Raw genomic sequence first — 14,420 nt, forward strand, 5'->3', positions numbered from 1 at the left:
ATACGTTAAAACCTTCTGCTCAGTGTGCTGCTGCGGCTAAGAAAGCAAATAGAATGTTAGGTATTATTAGGAAAGGAATGGAAAACAAAAATGAGGATGTTATAATGCCTTTGTATCGCACCATGGTGCGACCGCATCTCGAATATTGTGTTCAATTCTGGTTGCCGTATCTCAAAAAAGATATAGTGGAATTAGAAAAGGTGCAGAGAAGGGTGACGAAAATGATAAAGGGGATGGGACGACTTCCCTATGAGGAAACGCTAAAGCAGCTAGGGCTCTTCAGCTTGGAGAAAAGGTGGCTGAGGGGATATATGATAGACGTCTATAAAATAATGAGTGGAGTTGAACGGGTAGATGTGAAGCATCTGTTTACGCTTTCCAAAAATACTAGGACTAGGGGCATGCGATGAAGCTACAATGTAGTAAATTTAAAACAAATCGGAGAAAATATTTCGTCACTCAACGTGTAATTAAACTCTGGAATTCGTTGCCAGAGAATGTGGTAAAGGCAGTTATCTTAGCAGAGTTTAAAAAAAGGTTTGGACGGCTTCCTAAAGAAAATGTCCATAGACCATTATTAAATGGGCGGGGAGAATCCACTATTTCTGGAATTAGCAGTATAGAACGTTTTGTACTTTTTTGGGATCTTGCCAGGTATTTGTGACCTGGATTGGCCACTGTTGGAGACAGGATGCTGGGCTTGATGGACCTTTGGTCTTTCCCAGTATGGCAATACTTATGTACTTATTTTAGACACTTAAACATTTTTGTATAAACATCTAAGTTCTGATTTTACAAAGCCAAAATACATGTCTTAAACTGAAAAACGTGCATCTGGCAAGGAGGCGTGCTCTGGGCATGTTTTGGGCAGCAGGGCCGGTCTTAGGCAGGGGCAAAAGGGGCGGTCGCACAGGGCCTCGCACTCCTAGGTGCTCCGCATCTCTGGCACGTCTGTCGTCCTGTCTCGGAACACCTCCATGCTCCATACCTTAATGTGCATCCACATTTATTTATTTATTTATTTATTGCATTTGTATCCCACCTTTTCCCACCTATTTGTAGGCTCAAAGTGGGTTACAGAGTGTGGTTATGACATAATCATTTCGTGATAACAAGTACAATTCTTATAGTTTGAATGTTGGTAAGTTTCAGTAGGGAGCATCAGGCAGCTGCCAAGCCCAGAGCCTCCTCGCTGCTGCAACCCGCCCCTTTTTGATGTCACTTCGTGCTTCCGCAAGGGTGGGATGCAGCAGCGAGGAAGCTCTAGGCTCGGCAGCTGACGGGATATGAAAATTGCTGCCACTGTCTGCCGCTCTCTACTGAAACGTTGTGGATGCATATCAAGGTATGGGGTGAGGTGGGGTTCTACATTATGACTTATGGAGGTGGGCGCGGGGGGCCCACTAAGCTGGTCTGCAAAGGGTCCCATAGTTGCTAAGACCGGCCCTGTTTGGCAGGCCTTAAAAATGAATCTTTAGTCCCCATTTCAGAAGGGGAATGAATGTCTGTGTCCTAACAGATCTACATTGGGATTTACACCTGCTACCTGGGACATCCAAGTTTCAGAAAAATGCTCCAATTGAGCAGCGCTCCACTGGAGAGATCAGGGGAGGTCACTTCCTTTAATCCCCCAGTGTTCGATGTTCCCCCTGAAAGCCAAACTGGCAAAGGATATCGGACTCTGTGACAGCTTCTGGAAAAATAAATGTTTATGTTTCTAAAATGTCTAAGATAAACATTTATATTCTAGCACATAAATGTTTATGTTGTTATTCTATAACTGTTTATGTGCCCATTTTGGGTTCCACTGATATTTTAGACATTTATGTTTGTAAAATGAAGTAAAATGAATTCTCATGGCACATAAACATCCATTTCTCCATCGGCCGACCTTGTTCTAAAAAATACTAGAGGAGCTTGAGATGTCCCGACCTGGATATCTCAATTTCAACGAATGTCCTTTCTAAAGTACAGTAGATTCCAATTTACATTGCATTGCCACCCTAAAGGGCTTTCATGTCTTTTAAATTTCAGATACCCCTGTACATCTCTCACAACCACTCACTTCACCTCAGTCCTACTGGTTCCAGTGGAAAGCTATTGAAGGAAAAGGAGAGAATCCCTCCAGTGCTGAGGGTCATCACTCCATCGCCTGCTGTACCATTAGCCTGCTCTACATACCCTTTACTTCTATTGACCCTGGGTCCTGCAGGAGAGAGAAAATTCCAGCACTAGGCCCCCCTTGGAGGATGGGGAGGACCCGGAGGAGCAGACACTGCAGGTCTTCCTCCAGAGCTGCTCTTCACTCTGCCCCTTGTTTGCTAAATGGCTGCCGTTCCTCTCAGGAGCACATGCTTGGTTTTGAAACTGAGCATGCCCTGAGAGAAAAAAGCATTCGGCAGAGTGAACAGTCAGCCCTGGAGGAAGACCTCATTTTCTGGCGGGGCCTCAGGATCCCCACCAGCCAAGGTGTTTGAATTTAGGCAGCGGCAACAATCATGGTGGGGGGAGCGGTAGCGGAGGACGATTATGGGGGGGGAATAGCAGCATCGACGATCGTAGGGGGGGCAGTGGCCCTGCCCCGGGCCCAGTCTGAATGGGTCCTATGAATCAAAGAACATTCACAGACCCTGGCCCTTCCTGGAAACCCATAAATAGTGGGATCCAGTGATGCACACTGACTCACAGGCCCTGCTCTGACTGCTGCCACCTCTGTTGTGGCTGTCTTTCTGCTCCAGATACTATTTTGGTTTTCATCATCATCTGGGGTCACATGAATTTTCAGTTGTTAAAATGGGGTCATGTTGGATTAAAATTTGAGAAGCATTGCCCCAGTGGGGAAATAACTGTGTGGTACAAGCAGAGAAAAGGGAGGGGGAAGGAAGCCCTGGAATTCTGCGACTGCCTCCGAGAGCCAGGCACCCCTCAAAAGCTTCCTCCAAAGAAAGAGGAGATGGGGTGTTGTCAGACACACTATTGTCCTCACCACTGTCTTGGTCGTTGCTTGCATGCTTGGTTGCTACTTTTCTGGAGATGGGAAGGCGGTAGAACTAGAGGACATGAATTGAGGTTGAACGGGGGCAGACTCAGGAGTAATGTCACAAAGCATTTTCTCACAGAGAGGGTGGTGGATACATGGAATGCCCTCCCGCAGGAGGTGGTGGAGATGAAAACGGTAATGGAATTCAAACATGCGTGGGATAAACACAAAGGAATCCTATTTAGAAGGAATGGATCCATGGAATCAGTGGAGATTAGGTGGCAATGCTGGTAATTGGGAAGCAAAACCAGTGCTGGGCAGACTTCTACGGTCTACACCCTGATCGTGACTGAATAGATATGGATGGGCTTGAGTGTAAATTTTAAGGGGCTTCGACGTTAGCTTCAGAACTTTTAGTACAAGAAGAGTGCTGGGCAGACTTATATGGTCTGTGCCCTGAGAATGGCAGGGACAAGTCAAACGCGGGTATATAGACCATGGCTAGCTCTAATCCAGCAGAACTAGCACCACCTTATGAAAACAGATACTTAACTGCTAAGACAAGCAGTTACTCACCACTTCGAGGAGTTGAGGCAGCGGTGGGATTACTCCAGTCACTCCAGATCCCGGCTTTCCTCGATCCATAGATCCCAAATGGATTACACCGGACCTGGACAAAGTAGATAGTGCCGGGCTTCAACCCAGCCAGGCGGCAGGAGGTTTGGTTCCCAACGTCATCCACCACCTTCACCAACAAATCAAACTTATTCAGATTTTAGCCAGCAAGATCAGTTCCAAGTCTATCTCCACTCCCCCAACCTCACTGAACAAGGAGTGACCTCCTGTTATGTCATATTCCCAAATGACTTCCATGCTTTTCCTGACGTCTTTGATAGAGCATATTAGAGCTTGATATACTTAAAGGTTTTTCCTGTTTGCATTTTTGCAGAAAATATTACATCTAGACCTTGAGAGAGATTGCAGAACAAGGGTCTAAGAAGTGTCTGCCATGTGGGAAAGTTCCATATATCCACATGGATCAGCATTAACTGTGGCTCTGGTTCTATGGTGAACCTCTCAGTGAAGCAATCAGCTGCAAGTTCCTGCAGGAGTTATTGAATAAATGAAACCCCACCCCATAATTTCTCTGTTAGCCAATCAGCTGTGAATTCCTGCAGGTGTTATTTAAGAGAGATCCCTTGGAACTCTGGCTGAAACAATAATTAACACAAGTATGAGAAGCTTGGCTCCTTCAAAAGGAGCTCTAATTATCTTGGGAACTGGGTATTAGCAACAAGCCTGTAGTCGCCATTTGTTTACTCCCATCATCTTGCAAGAGCAGATGGAAAATGTCTTGCATTACCCTGGGCTTGTGAAGATGGAATCTGAAGGTTCAGACACAGACTTTAGGATCAGGAGATAAACTTATTATTGGGGGATGAAAGGCATGTTGTGCCCTTTAGCATTTCCTTGGCAAACAGGGAATAGAAGGCACAAGTAAGGGACATATGACAGAACACATAGGCACCAACATTTCAAAATGATTGAGGGTACTACACACAATACAATCTACCCCTCTCTCGACACAAAGGAACTTGCTCAGTATTGGAGGTTCTCAACACCCACTTCACGCACAGAGCTGGCTCTTAGGACAGGACATGATTCTCATTATGGGCACCCCCTATATGTAAGGGGCAGCTCAGATGTGTGATGCCTAACCTTCCATTCTGCACTGTCCTCCACTCTGTAGCGGATCTGATATTTAGCTTGGAAGAGGAAATCCTTCAGAGCTGGTGGTGAGTTCCAGCGGACGATCAGCTGGTCCTCCAGGTCCCCAACTCGAGTGACGTGGGTATCTGATGGAGGATCAGTGGTTACTGGAAGGAAGTGGAGAGAAAAGATTGTTGATTACACCAATGTTATGACATACACTTCTTTCCCTCCTAATATTCATGGCTAATTCATTGAAATCAAGGAGGCTTGAGTCATTCTTAGCTTGTTTCCTTTGAGCCATAAACAAATGTACAAGGCAGCAATAAACTTGCATACAATTCATCTACTGAAAAAATGAAATGTATTTGTCCTCCTCTGTGCATCTGCAGCTTTTTGAGTAATGCTAAATATGTGGAGGCACCAAAAGGGTTAACATCAGAGCACCGACCCATCATCACTGTTCTCATCTTGGAGAATGCTGAGCCAAGACTAACAAATGAACCTTTTCACCCCTTTACCAAACCTAGCTCAAGACAGAGATATGATGATGATAGAACCTGAAGAGGTGCCAATGCCATGGGCTAGTGTTGCAGGTGACCAGAGCACTACATCTTAGGAGAATTCTACAAAAAAACAAGGTAATACTGAAATAATAATGACTTCCTAGCTTAGAAATATAACCTCAGATCCTCCTGCAAAGAATGACATGCCAGATGGTTTTCTTTCTTTCTTACCCACATCTAAAATGTCTAAAGTGATGGTGTCAGAGATGGTGGATCCCAAACGGTTTGAAGCCTCCACCCAGATCTCATAGGGTGTGAAGAGTGCCAGGTCTTTGGAGATGTGACAGGAGTATGGCCCTATGGTGTGGTATTCCAGACATTTGTTATCTCGACCATACCACCTGCAGAGAGCAAAACATGGGTCTCACATCTATGGAAAGACACAGACATCAGTTTATTTTCTATAGCATATATGGGTTTGTGTCCATTATTGACTATACTGCAGGATTTCTGTATAGCTATATGTCTACATAAATGTATTTACATATCTTCCTAGATATGAATTGAGACATCATATCAACATGGGCAGCTTGTGGAAAATAACATGGCTGTGAATAGAGACTCACTGTGGGGCCACACCATTTCTATGCCTGCTGGACATCAGCATTTTTTTCTTGCCTTCCCCTTCTCCAGTGCCCTCTCCTAACTGGGAGAAGAAGAATCAGTCAAGCAGTACCCTTTACCAAGAACAGCATCTCCCTCACAATCGCACAGGGTCTCCTAATCGTGTGAGACCAGCTAGCCCTGTGCAGGTCTATTTTAGAAGAAACTGACAGAGACAGCAATAGCATGTAAACAGTGCTGCCAACTCTCCCTGCCAGCAGGAGGCCAGGGTGCAGGGCACCAGAACTGGAGAATGGGAGAGCAAGACCACTGTCAGCAGCAGATGTGGCCCACCTCCATCTGTTCTGTAGGTAGCTCCGAGCTAGAGAGTGGAGAGCATGCTGAACTGGGGTGTTACGGAGACACTGGACTTAGGATTCAGGGCATGGGCCCCATGTGCCCACAGCTAACTATGCACTTGATAGGGACAGTGGCAAAGGCAGCAGACTCCAGGTCAGAACAAGGATGTGTACAAAAATCACTCCTGCTCATGTGCAGTGTATTCATTCTTTCTTATTTTATCATCCTCACTTTAATATTCCCTTATCTCGTTTGTCCTGTTTGTCTGTCCTAATTAGATTGTAAGCTCTGTCAAGCAGGGACTGTCTCTTCATATTCAAGTGTACAGTGCTGCGTACTTCTAGTAGCGCTTTAGAAATGATAAGCAGTAGTAGTATCTGCATAAAATCATAGATCTCTCTCTCATATGTACCTCATCTCCCCATCCTTCTCTCTCTCTCTCATACACCCCAGGAGCTCACCTGGTCATAATTAAATGCATCTGTGATATTCTAATTAAAAAGGCAACCTGGAGAAGATGCCATAATGCCTTGATGTGTTTTCATCTTCCTCCTCCACCCTAGTAGTTACATCTCGTGTGTACCTGAGTTTGTATTTCAGGGTATAGTTGGTGTGGAGATAGGTTTCTCCCTCACTCCCAGGGGCCCAAGTACAGGTGAGATCCTTCATATTTCTGGACCAACAAGTTATGTTGTTGGGTTTCTCTGGAGCCACTAGGAAAAAAGGAAGAGCAATCATAGCTGCAAGATGGCCTCATTGAGTCTACGTCAGTGGTCTCCAACCTTTTTCACATAAAGGGCTGCAAAGTGGTCATGAGAAATCTCTGAGAGCCACCAAAAGACTTCAGGCTTACCCATTTAACATTTAAAATAAAAAATAAAATCATTACTCTTACCTTTGTTGTCTGGTGATTTTATCTTTCTAATCATTTTGTTCCTCCTTTGCTGCCTGCCTTTTACATTCAACGTTCTTCAAGCTGTCTTTCTCCATCCATAGGATCACGTCCCTTCTCTCTTCTCTACCCTTCTCATCTCTTCCATGGGTACCATCTCCTGCATTTTCACTCCCCTTCCCATCCCCACCATGAGCAACATCTCCTGCCTTTTCTCTTCCCTTTTCCTCCTCTGCATGGGCATCATCTCCTCCCATCTCTCTTCCCTTCCCCTCCCCTCCTCTCCTCTGCATGAACACCATCTCTTCCCATCTCTTGTCCCTTCCCTTCCCCTACTCTTCCTTCCTCTGCATGGACACCATTTCCTCCCATTTATCTTCCCTTCCCCTCCCCTCTCCTCCTCCGCATGGACACCATCTCCTCCCATCTCTCTTCCCCTCCCTCCCCTCCTCTGCATGGGCACCATCTCCTTCCATCTCTCTTCTCTTCCCTTCCCCTCCCCTCCTCTGCATGTGCACCATCTCTTCCCATGTGTCGTCTCTTTCCTTCCCCTTCCTCCCCTCCTCTGCATGGGCACCATCTCCTCCCATCTCCCTTCCCTTGCCCTCCCCTCCCCTCCCCTGCCCTCTTCTCCTCTGCATAGACATCATCTCCTCCCATCTCTCTTCCCTTCATTTCCCCTCCCCTCCTCTCCTCTGCATAGGCACCACCTCCTCCCATCTCTCTTCCCTTTCCTTCCCCTCCTACCCTCCTCTGCATGAACACCATCTCCATGGTCCATGCCTCCTTGCAGTTGCAAACTAAGGACTGTGCTCACTCAATGTCTAGAATCCCGACTAAGGGCAGTTACGCATGAAACTGAAAATTAGTGCCAAGTAACACCAATTATAGCAAATTATTGTTTAATGCCATCTAGCCGCTAATTAAGCAATTAAGTTACACACATAATGGATGCTATTTTATGACTTATGTGTGCTCTTTGTGTGCTAAGCATAAAATTGTGTATGCAAGATTATAGAATTATGGGGAAGGTACACACTCTTTACATATAACCCCTAATTCTAAAAACTTGTGCGCTCAGCTTTACGCTTAATGCACAATGGTGTGCAGGCACATTATAGAATACTAATGAGATAATTAGCCTTAACAACTAAATATTGGCTATAATTGGTGGGTCCAATATTCAGAAAATGCTGAGCTCCTAAATTTATGCTCCTAAATTAGCCTCCTAAATTTGTGCCCTGTTCTCAGCCAGACTTAGAAGCATAACTTTTCATTTGAAAAGTTAACTTAATTTAGGAGCTTAAACGTTATGCTCATAAATTTACGCCTGCCATTTGTCTAGATTTATGAGCCTAGTGCTAAAAATCAGTGCTAAGCTCCTAACTTCTTTTCCCCACCCTAAATTCGCCCCTGTTGTCAATCACTTTTTATGCTCCTACAGTTAAGAGTTCAGTAAAATTTTGAGTAAAAATGTATCACTCAACCCTAATAAATTTTCAAAGAGGCCAATTTGTAAGCATAAATCCTTTAAATATTGGGCCCAGTGTTAACTGGCATTAATTAGCAGCTGAACGCATAACTGCCCTAAGATGGTATTCTATAAACTATGCACACAAAATCCAAAGCACATAAGTGCAAGAAGGTGTGGTCCTGAGAGGGGCATGAGCAGATTAGGGATGTGTCCAGCACTTGCGTGCTCAGGTCATAGAATGCTAGCTGTGACGTACAAGCATTTCCACCAGCCATTGAGCTAGCGTAGGTGCTTGCGACTACAGTTAGACGTGTAACTGCCAAAGTAGGACTTTTAGGAGCTGCCATTTTGGCACCTATACACATTGGTGCCAGACTTTTGGATGCCCACATGCCAGCGTCTAAAAGTCCTGCTTCATGATGAATTTCACAAGTACCTCCCCAAGAGCCCCAGAAGGATCCAGTCCCTAACCCCAAAATCTTTGGTGGTCAGCTCCTTCCTGGATCTGGTTCCTAACTGTGAATGCCCCAGCAGTCAGCTCCTTCCTCTCTTACCTGGATCTGGTCCCTAAGTCCAAAAGCTCCAACAGTCTGCTCTTTCCTCTCTCTTCTATACAGCAGTGGAGAAGGAAAGGAAGAAGGAAAAGTGCTGCTGTGGGGAGATTCACACTCTACCCAGCATTCTGCTGAGTAATCCAGCACCAGTGTCATTGAAGCAGAGAAGGGTACCAGAGACAAAGGGAAATGATATACCGCCTTTCTGAGGTTTTTGCAACTACATTCAAAGTGGTTTACATATATTCAGGTACTTATTTTGTACCAGGGGCAATGGAGGGTTAAGTGACTTGCCCAGAGTCACAAGGAGCTGCAGTGGGAATCAAACTCAGTTCCCCAGGATCAAAGTCCACTGCACTCACCACTAGGCTACTCCTCCAAAGCACTCTAACCACCCAAAGTGAGAACTCCTGGTTGGGCCCAGAACAGATCTGCACTATTTCTATCTAAACCAATGTCGCGTTCTCGAGGGCCTTGGCATACTGTCAGGTCCTCAAGGCGGAACTGGGAATAGTGAGTCCTTGGACCCCTGCCGAGGAGCGGCAGAGGCAGGCAAGACCACCCTGGAGCGGAACACATGGAAGGGCCGGACTGGACCTCTGGATTGGGAGCAGGCAACTGGAACTAGCAGAACAGGAACCTCTTCACCTGCACTTAGCCACCGTTCCGCTAGAGTTGAGCTCTAGCGTGCAGGCGGCCGACAGGACTTGCAGGACAAGGTGGAACTGGAATCCAGAGGACCCGCCCCGGGTCTAGGAAACACGAGGGAACAAACTATACTAGACTGCACTAAGCGCTGCACGCAGCCGCTAAGCCAGACACACCGGACAGACTAGACAGACAGAAGCTTATCAGGAGCAGGGACTAGGGCAGACATGCAAGCAGGGAAAAAGGGGAGACAGGGAATACCCACAGGGCAAACCCACTAGCTAGGTCGAGGCAGGTAACAGGATAAATTCCCCAGAAGATACACGCTAGCTAGACAGATACAGGAATCAGGATACATAAGCAGGGATCCGGATAAGCACACAGGATATACAAGCAAAGTACAAGGTAGACACACGGGACAGAAGGTAGCTAGGCAGAGCGGAAAACCGGATAACACTAGCTAGCCAAAACCAGGACGAACAAGCAAGGACCAGGATGTGCACACAGGATATACAAGGTTCAGGATGTGCACACAGGGAAGATGGCAGCTAGGCAGAGCGGAAAGCCGGATAACCCTAGCTAGCCAAAACCAGGACTCAGGACGAACAAGCAGGGACCAGGATGTGCACACAGGATATACAAGGTTCAGGATGTGCACACAGAATATACAAGCAGGGAGTAGGGCAGGCTGCAAATACAGACGGGGAAACCCGGGCTGAGCTGCAGAGGCTACCTCCACAGCGAAGGCAGAAGGACTAGCAGCCAGGATGTGCACACAGGATATACAAGCAGGGAGTAGGGCAGGCTGCAAACACAGACGGGGAAACCAGGGCTGAACAGCAGGCTCTAAACACAGACTAAAGGCAGAAGGGCTAGCAGCCCACGCAGAAGGGCAACCAGCCCACAGGTACTGGGAACAGAAGGGCAACCAGCCCACACAGAAGGGCAAGCAGCCCACAGGTCCTAAACAGAAGAGCAAGAAGCTCACACAGAAGACAGGCTTAGAAGCAGCGCAGCAACACACTAACTAACCTGTCGGCCTCTGGGCATGACACCAGACAATGACACCATGCGAAGGCCCTGACTGCAAGCACAGGCCTTCCTTATAAAGGAACTCACTGATGAGTCACCACCAGCAGGACAGAAGCAGGAAGTTCCTTGCCTCCAAACAGAGGCTTGACACACAGAGAAAGTGAGCCCACAGGAAAGACAAGTAGGAGCCATCTTGGATACTGGCATAGAGGAGGCGGCAGCCATCTTGGAAGAGGCATAGCCCACACAGGTGAGGTCCAGTAAGGCAATCAGCACACAGAGCCAGAGAGAAACTAAGACAGAGACAGACACAGAGACAAGCAGAAGCCAGCACAGCCACTGACCCCCAGAAACAGGGTAAGTATGAGGGTGGTCACGGCCACAGACGTGACAACCAAGATGTGGCTAGGTCTAACTCCAGTGCTGATGGCATCCAAACATTAGAACTTCTCCTGGAAAGTGTTCTCATCCCTGAAGGGAGGGGTGGCTCTTCTGGAGAAGACAACTGCTGTACAGGTAAGAGAAGAAGAAGTTGACCCTCAGGGCTCCAGAGGTTAGGGATCAGATCCTGCCAGTGGAGCCCAAGAGTCATGGATGCCCAAACAGTGGAGCCCAAAAGCAATGGCGTATTTATTCAAGGTGCATGCATTGCATATGCACCCCCCTGTCAGACCATCCCCCTGCCCCCCCCCCCCCCCCCCCCGCCTATGTCTTAAAATATTCTCTGCTGTAGTCTTCACCAAGAAAACTTTGATGTACATCAGGTAATTGTTGGAGTAAAACTCATTCTGTAAAAAATTATTCAATGCTTTCCAAGTGCTTAATTCATTTGGGCAAACTTATGCATAACAAAATTTCCTGATGTGTTACAACAATTCTGACTTTGGGTTTGGAATACGCATACTGAATTTAGTATAGGCCAGTAGCACACAAACATTTTTTTTTTGTTGTGCTGTGTTATCGGCAAATGTAATATCATTGCAAATGCCAGCCCACCCCTACTTGAAATGCTATTCTTTTTTTTTTAATCCATCGACAGGAGAACATTTTTCACGCTGTTTTCAGCAGTGTAGAGTTCTGGTACACTGGGTGACCCTGGATAAAATGGATTGTGATCCTTTTTAAAGGATCAGTATCAGACGTATGCAAGAAAGATGTTGGACATGAGCTTCTGTGAACCCCTAGATCACATTTTCTTGGTTGTGACTGAAGAAAGGACTTTTGTGATCATGAAAACTCACAGACATCTTTCTCTTTAGATAGTTCCTGTATTAGTTCTATAAATGGTGTCAAAGTTCAACAGGACCCTATTTTATTTATTTATAAGCATTTGCCTACCCTCTTCTTGAGGTAAAAATGTCAATCGAGATGGTTCACAGACACAGCAATGCATAATAATCTATACAACTAATTACTAAAACGAATGTATTCAATTAGATAAAACATGCTTTGTCCACTTTTGATTCTATAGCAAGGTTTTTCTGAAAATAGGTCCCTTCAGGACACGTCAGACCTATATCTCCATACATGCAACTGGACAAACCAAAACTGGGTCAGCCTTTCCTGGGTGACATGGAGTCATTTGATAACCTTAGCAAAAAATGTTATGCCCATACCTATTGTATTTGTCTAGACCTAGGAACCTTCACATCTTGCTAAACATAAAAACAAGAAACCTACATCCAACGTAGAGGCAGGAGCCAGCAAGTATGCGCCCATCTCTGCCATGGCACACCAAGTTATCTCCCGACTGCTGCTTGGATCCATTCAGGTTGGTGAGCATCACAGCAAGGGTGGTGCTATTCAGGACCTTGGAAACCTCCCAGGGGAGCCGCCTGCCATTTAGGGTCCAGAACAGGTCCTCTGCTCTCAAAGCTAGCTCCGGGCTCACCGTGCAGGTGGCAGTCAGGGAAGATCCTATCACTAGGGTGGGATCCTGTGGAACCACCACCGCAGGATCTGTGCAGCAAAATAAAGGAAAGAGGCATTACAAGGCAATCAGCTAATCAGATGCCTGCATTACCCTGCGTGTGACACGTGTATTTCCAGAAGAGTGATTCACAGTAGATATGACTCAATGGAAGACTGAAGGCTTAAATAGACCATCATATGATATTATACCCTGAAACACAAGGCTAAGTACTTAGTTTTCTACCTATTCTATTTTTTAAATTTCTAGACACAGAACATGTTCCATTTTGTGTGCATGCGTTTTACACTAGATAGTGAGTGTGTGAAAAGAGGAAATTTCACCACCATGTAACACATAACCCTCTGTAAAACCACATGTATATTCTCTTCTATTTCCAGTACCCATGAAGAATTGTAAGCCACATTGAGCCGGCAAAGAGGTGGGATAATGTGGGATACAAATGCAATAAATAAATAAATAAATGTCTCCACAGGTAATTGAACAGAATAAAGCAGCTGTGACACCAGAGAGGAACACTGATGCTACAAAAGTCCCAACAACCAAACAAACTTGATGTACAAAGAAAGATAGTCCAACATGACCGTGTTTCAGCTAAACAACTTGCTTCAGGGGTCAACAATTCCATTGATACAACCAGGGGCGTAGCCAGAAAACAGATTTTGGGTGGGCCTAGGCAAGAATTGGGTGGGCACCAAGTATTCTCCCCCCCCCCCCAAAAAAAATGATCTCAGCTGGTGGGAAAACGCTTCTTTCCTCCTTGGCAGCAGGCATGCACAGGTGCCGGTGTCATGGACAGTAGCGTTTTCGTTACCATCAGGGGGAAATCTTCAGCTAGTGGAGCTTGGGATTCCCACCAGTTACCACTAAACATGTGCTACTGTTGGGTGGGCCTGAGCCATAAATGGGCCCACCCAAGCCCACCTGTGGCTACGCCACTGGATACAACAGTGAGCTCCAATAGGATTGCAGATCAATTGTAGAGCTCTGGTGGGGCTTTTTCTGGATTGGTGTTCCTCTCTGTTGTCACTGCTGCTTTATTCCACACTAGACAGAGAACCATGAATGATGTTTTATGTTATGTTCTGTGATTTTGTTTTCCTGCAGATTTTTCTTGCTCTTTTGGGCCTCTAATTCAGTTGGAACCAGAGCTGGGATTGGGTGCCATGAGTTTTAGCCTTTCCTATGAGGAAAGGTTAAAGCGGCTAGGGCACTTCAGCTTAATAAAAAGAAGGCTGAGGGGAGATATGATAGAGGTCTATAAAATAATGAGTAGAGGGGAACAGGTAGACATGAATCGCTTGTTTACTCTTTCCAAAAATACTGGGATTATGGGGCACGCAATGAAGCTACAAAGTAGTAAATTTAAAACAAATCAGAGGAAATATTTCTTCACTCAACATGTAATTAAACTCTGGAGTTTGTTGCCAGAGAATGTAGTAAACGTAGTTAGCTTAGCAGGGTTTTAAAAAAAGGTTTGGATCGCTTCCTAAAAGAAAAGTCCATAAGCCATTATTAAAATGGACTTGGGGAAAATCCACTGCTTATTTCTAGGATAAGCAGAATAAAATGTATTGTACTGTTTTGGGATCTTGCCAGGTATTTGTGACCTGGATTGGCCACTGTTGGAAACAGGATGCTGGGCTTGATGGACCTTTGGTCTGTCCCAGTGTGGCAATATTTATGTACCTATGTACTTATATAGAATAGTGTGGATCCGCACCCAATCTG

General features: G+C 45.8%; 1 protein-coding gene across 1 annotated transcript in view; it reads right to left on the reverse strand.

Moving 5' to 3' along the window:
• Positions 1–14,420, reverse strand: part of LOC115480940 (cytokine receptor-like factor 1) — a 35,258-nt gene that overhangs the window by 11,699 nt on the left and 9,139 nt on the right. The window contains exons 2-6 of the mRNA XM_030219924.1: positions 12,440–12,718; positions 6,743–6,872; positions 5,428–5,597; positions 4,700–4,857; positions 3,557–3,725 (exon numbers count right to left, since the gene is read on the reverse strand). Coding sequence (XP_030075784.1) covers positions 3,557–3,725; positions 4,700–4,857; positions 5,428–5,597; positions 6,743–6,872; positions 12,440–12,718 — 906 coding nt within the window. The remainder of the gene's footprint in view (positions 1–3,556; positions 3,726–4,699; positions 4,858–5,427; positions 5,598–6,742; positions 6,873–12,439; positions 12,719–14,420) is intronic.

The sequence above is a fragment of the Microcaecilia unicolor genome, chromosome 11 (assembly GCF_901765095.1).
Source record: "Microcaecilia unicolor chromosome 11, aMicUni1.1, whole genome shotgun sequence".
Lineage (NCBI taxonomy): Eukaryota > Metazoa > Chordata > Amphibia > Gymnophiona > Siphonopidae > Microcaecilia > Microcaecilia unicolor.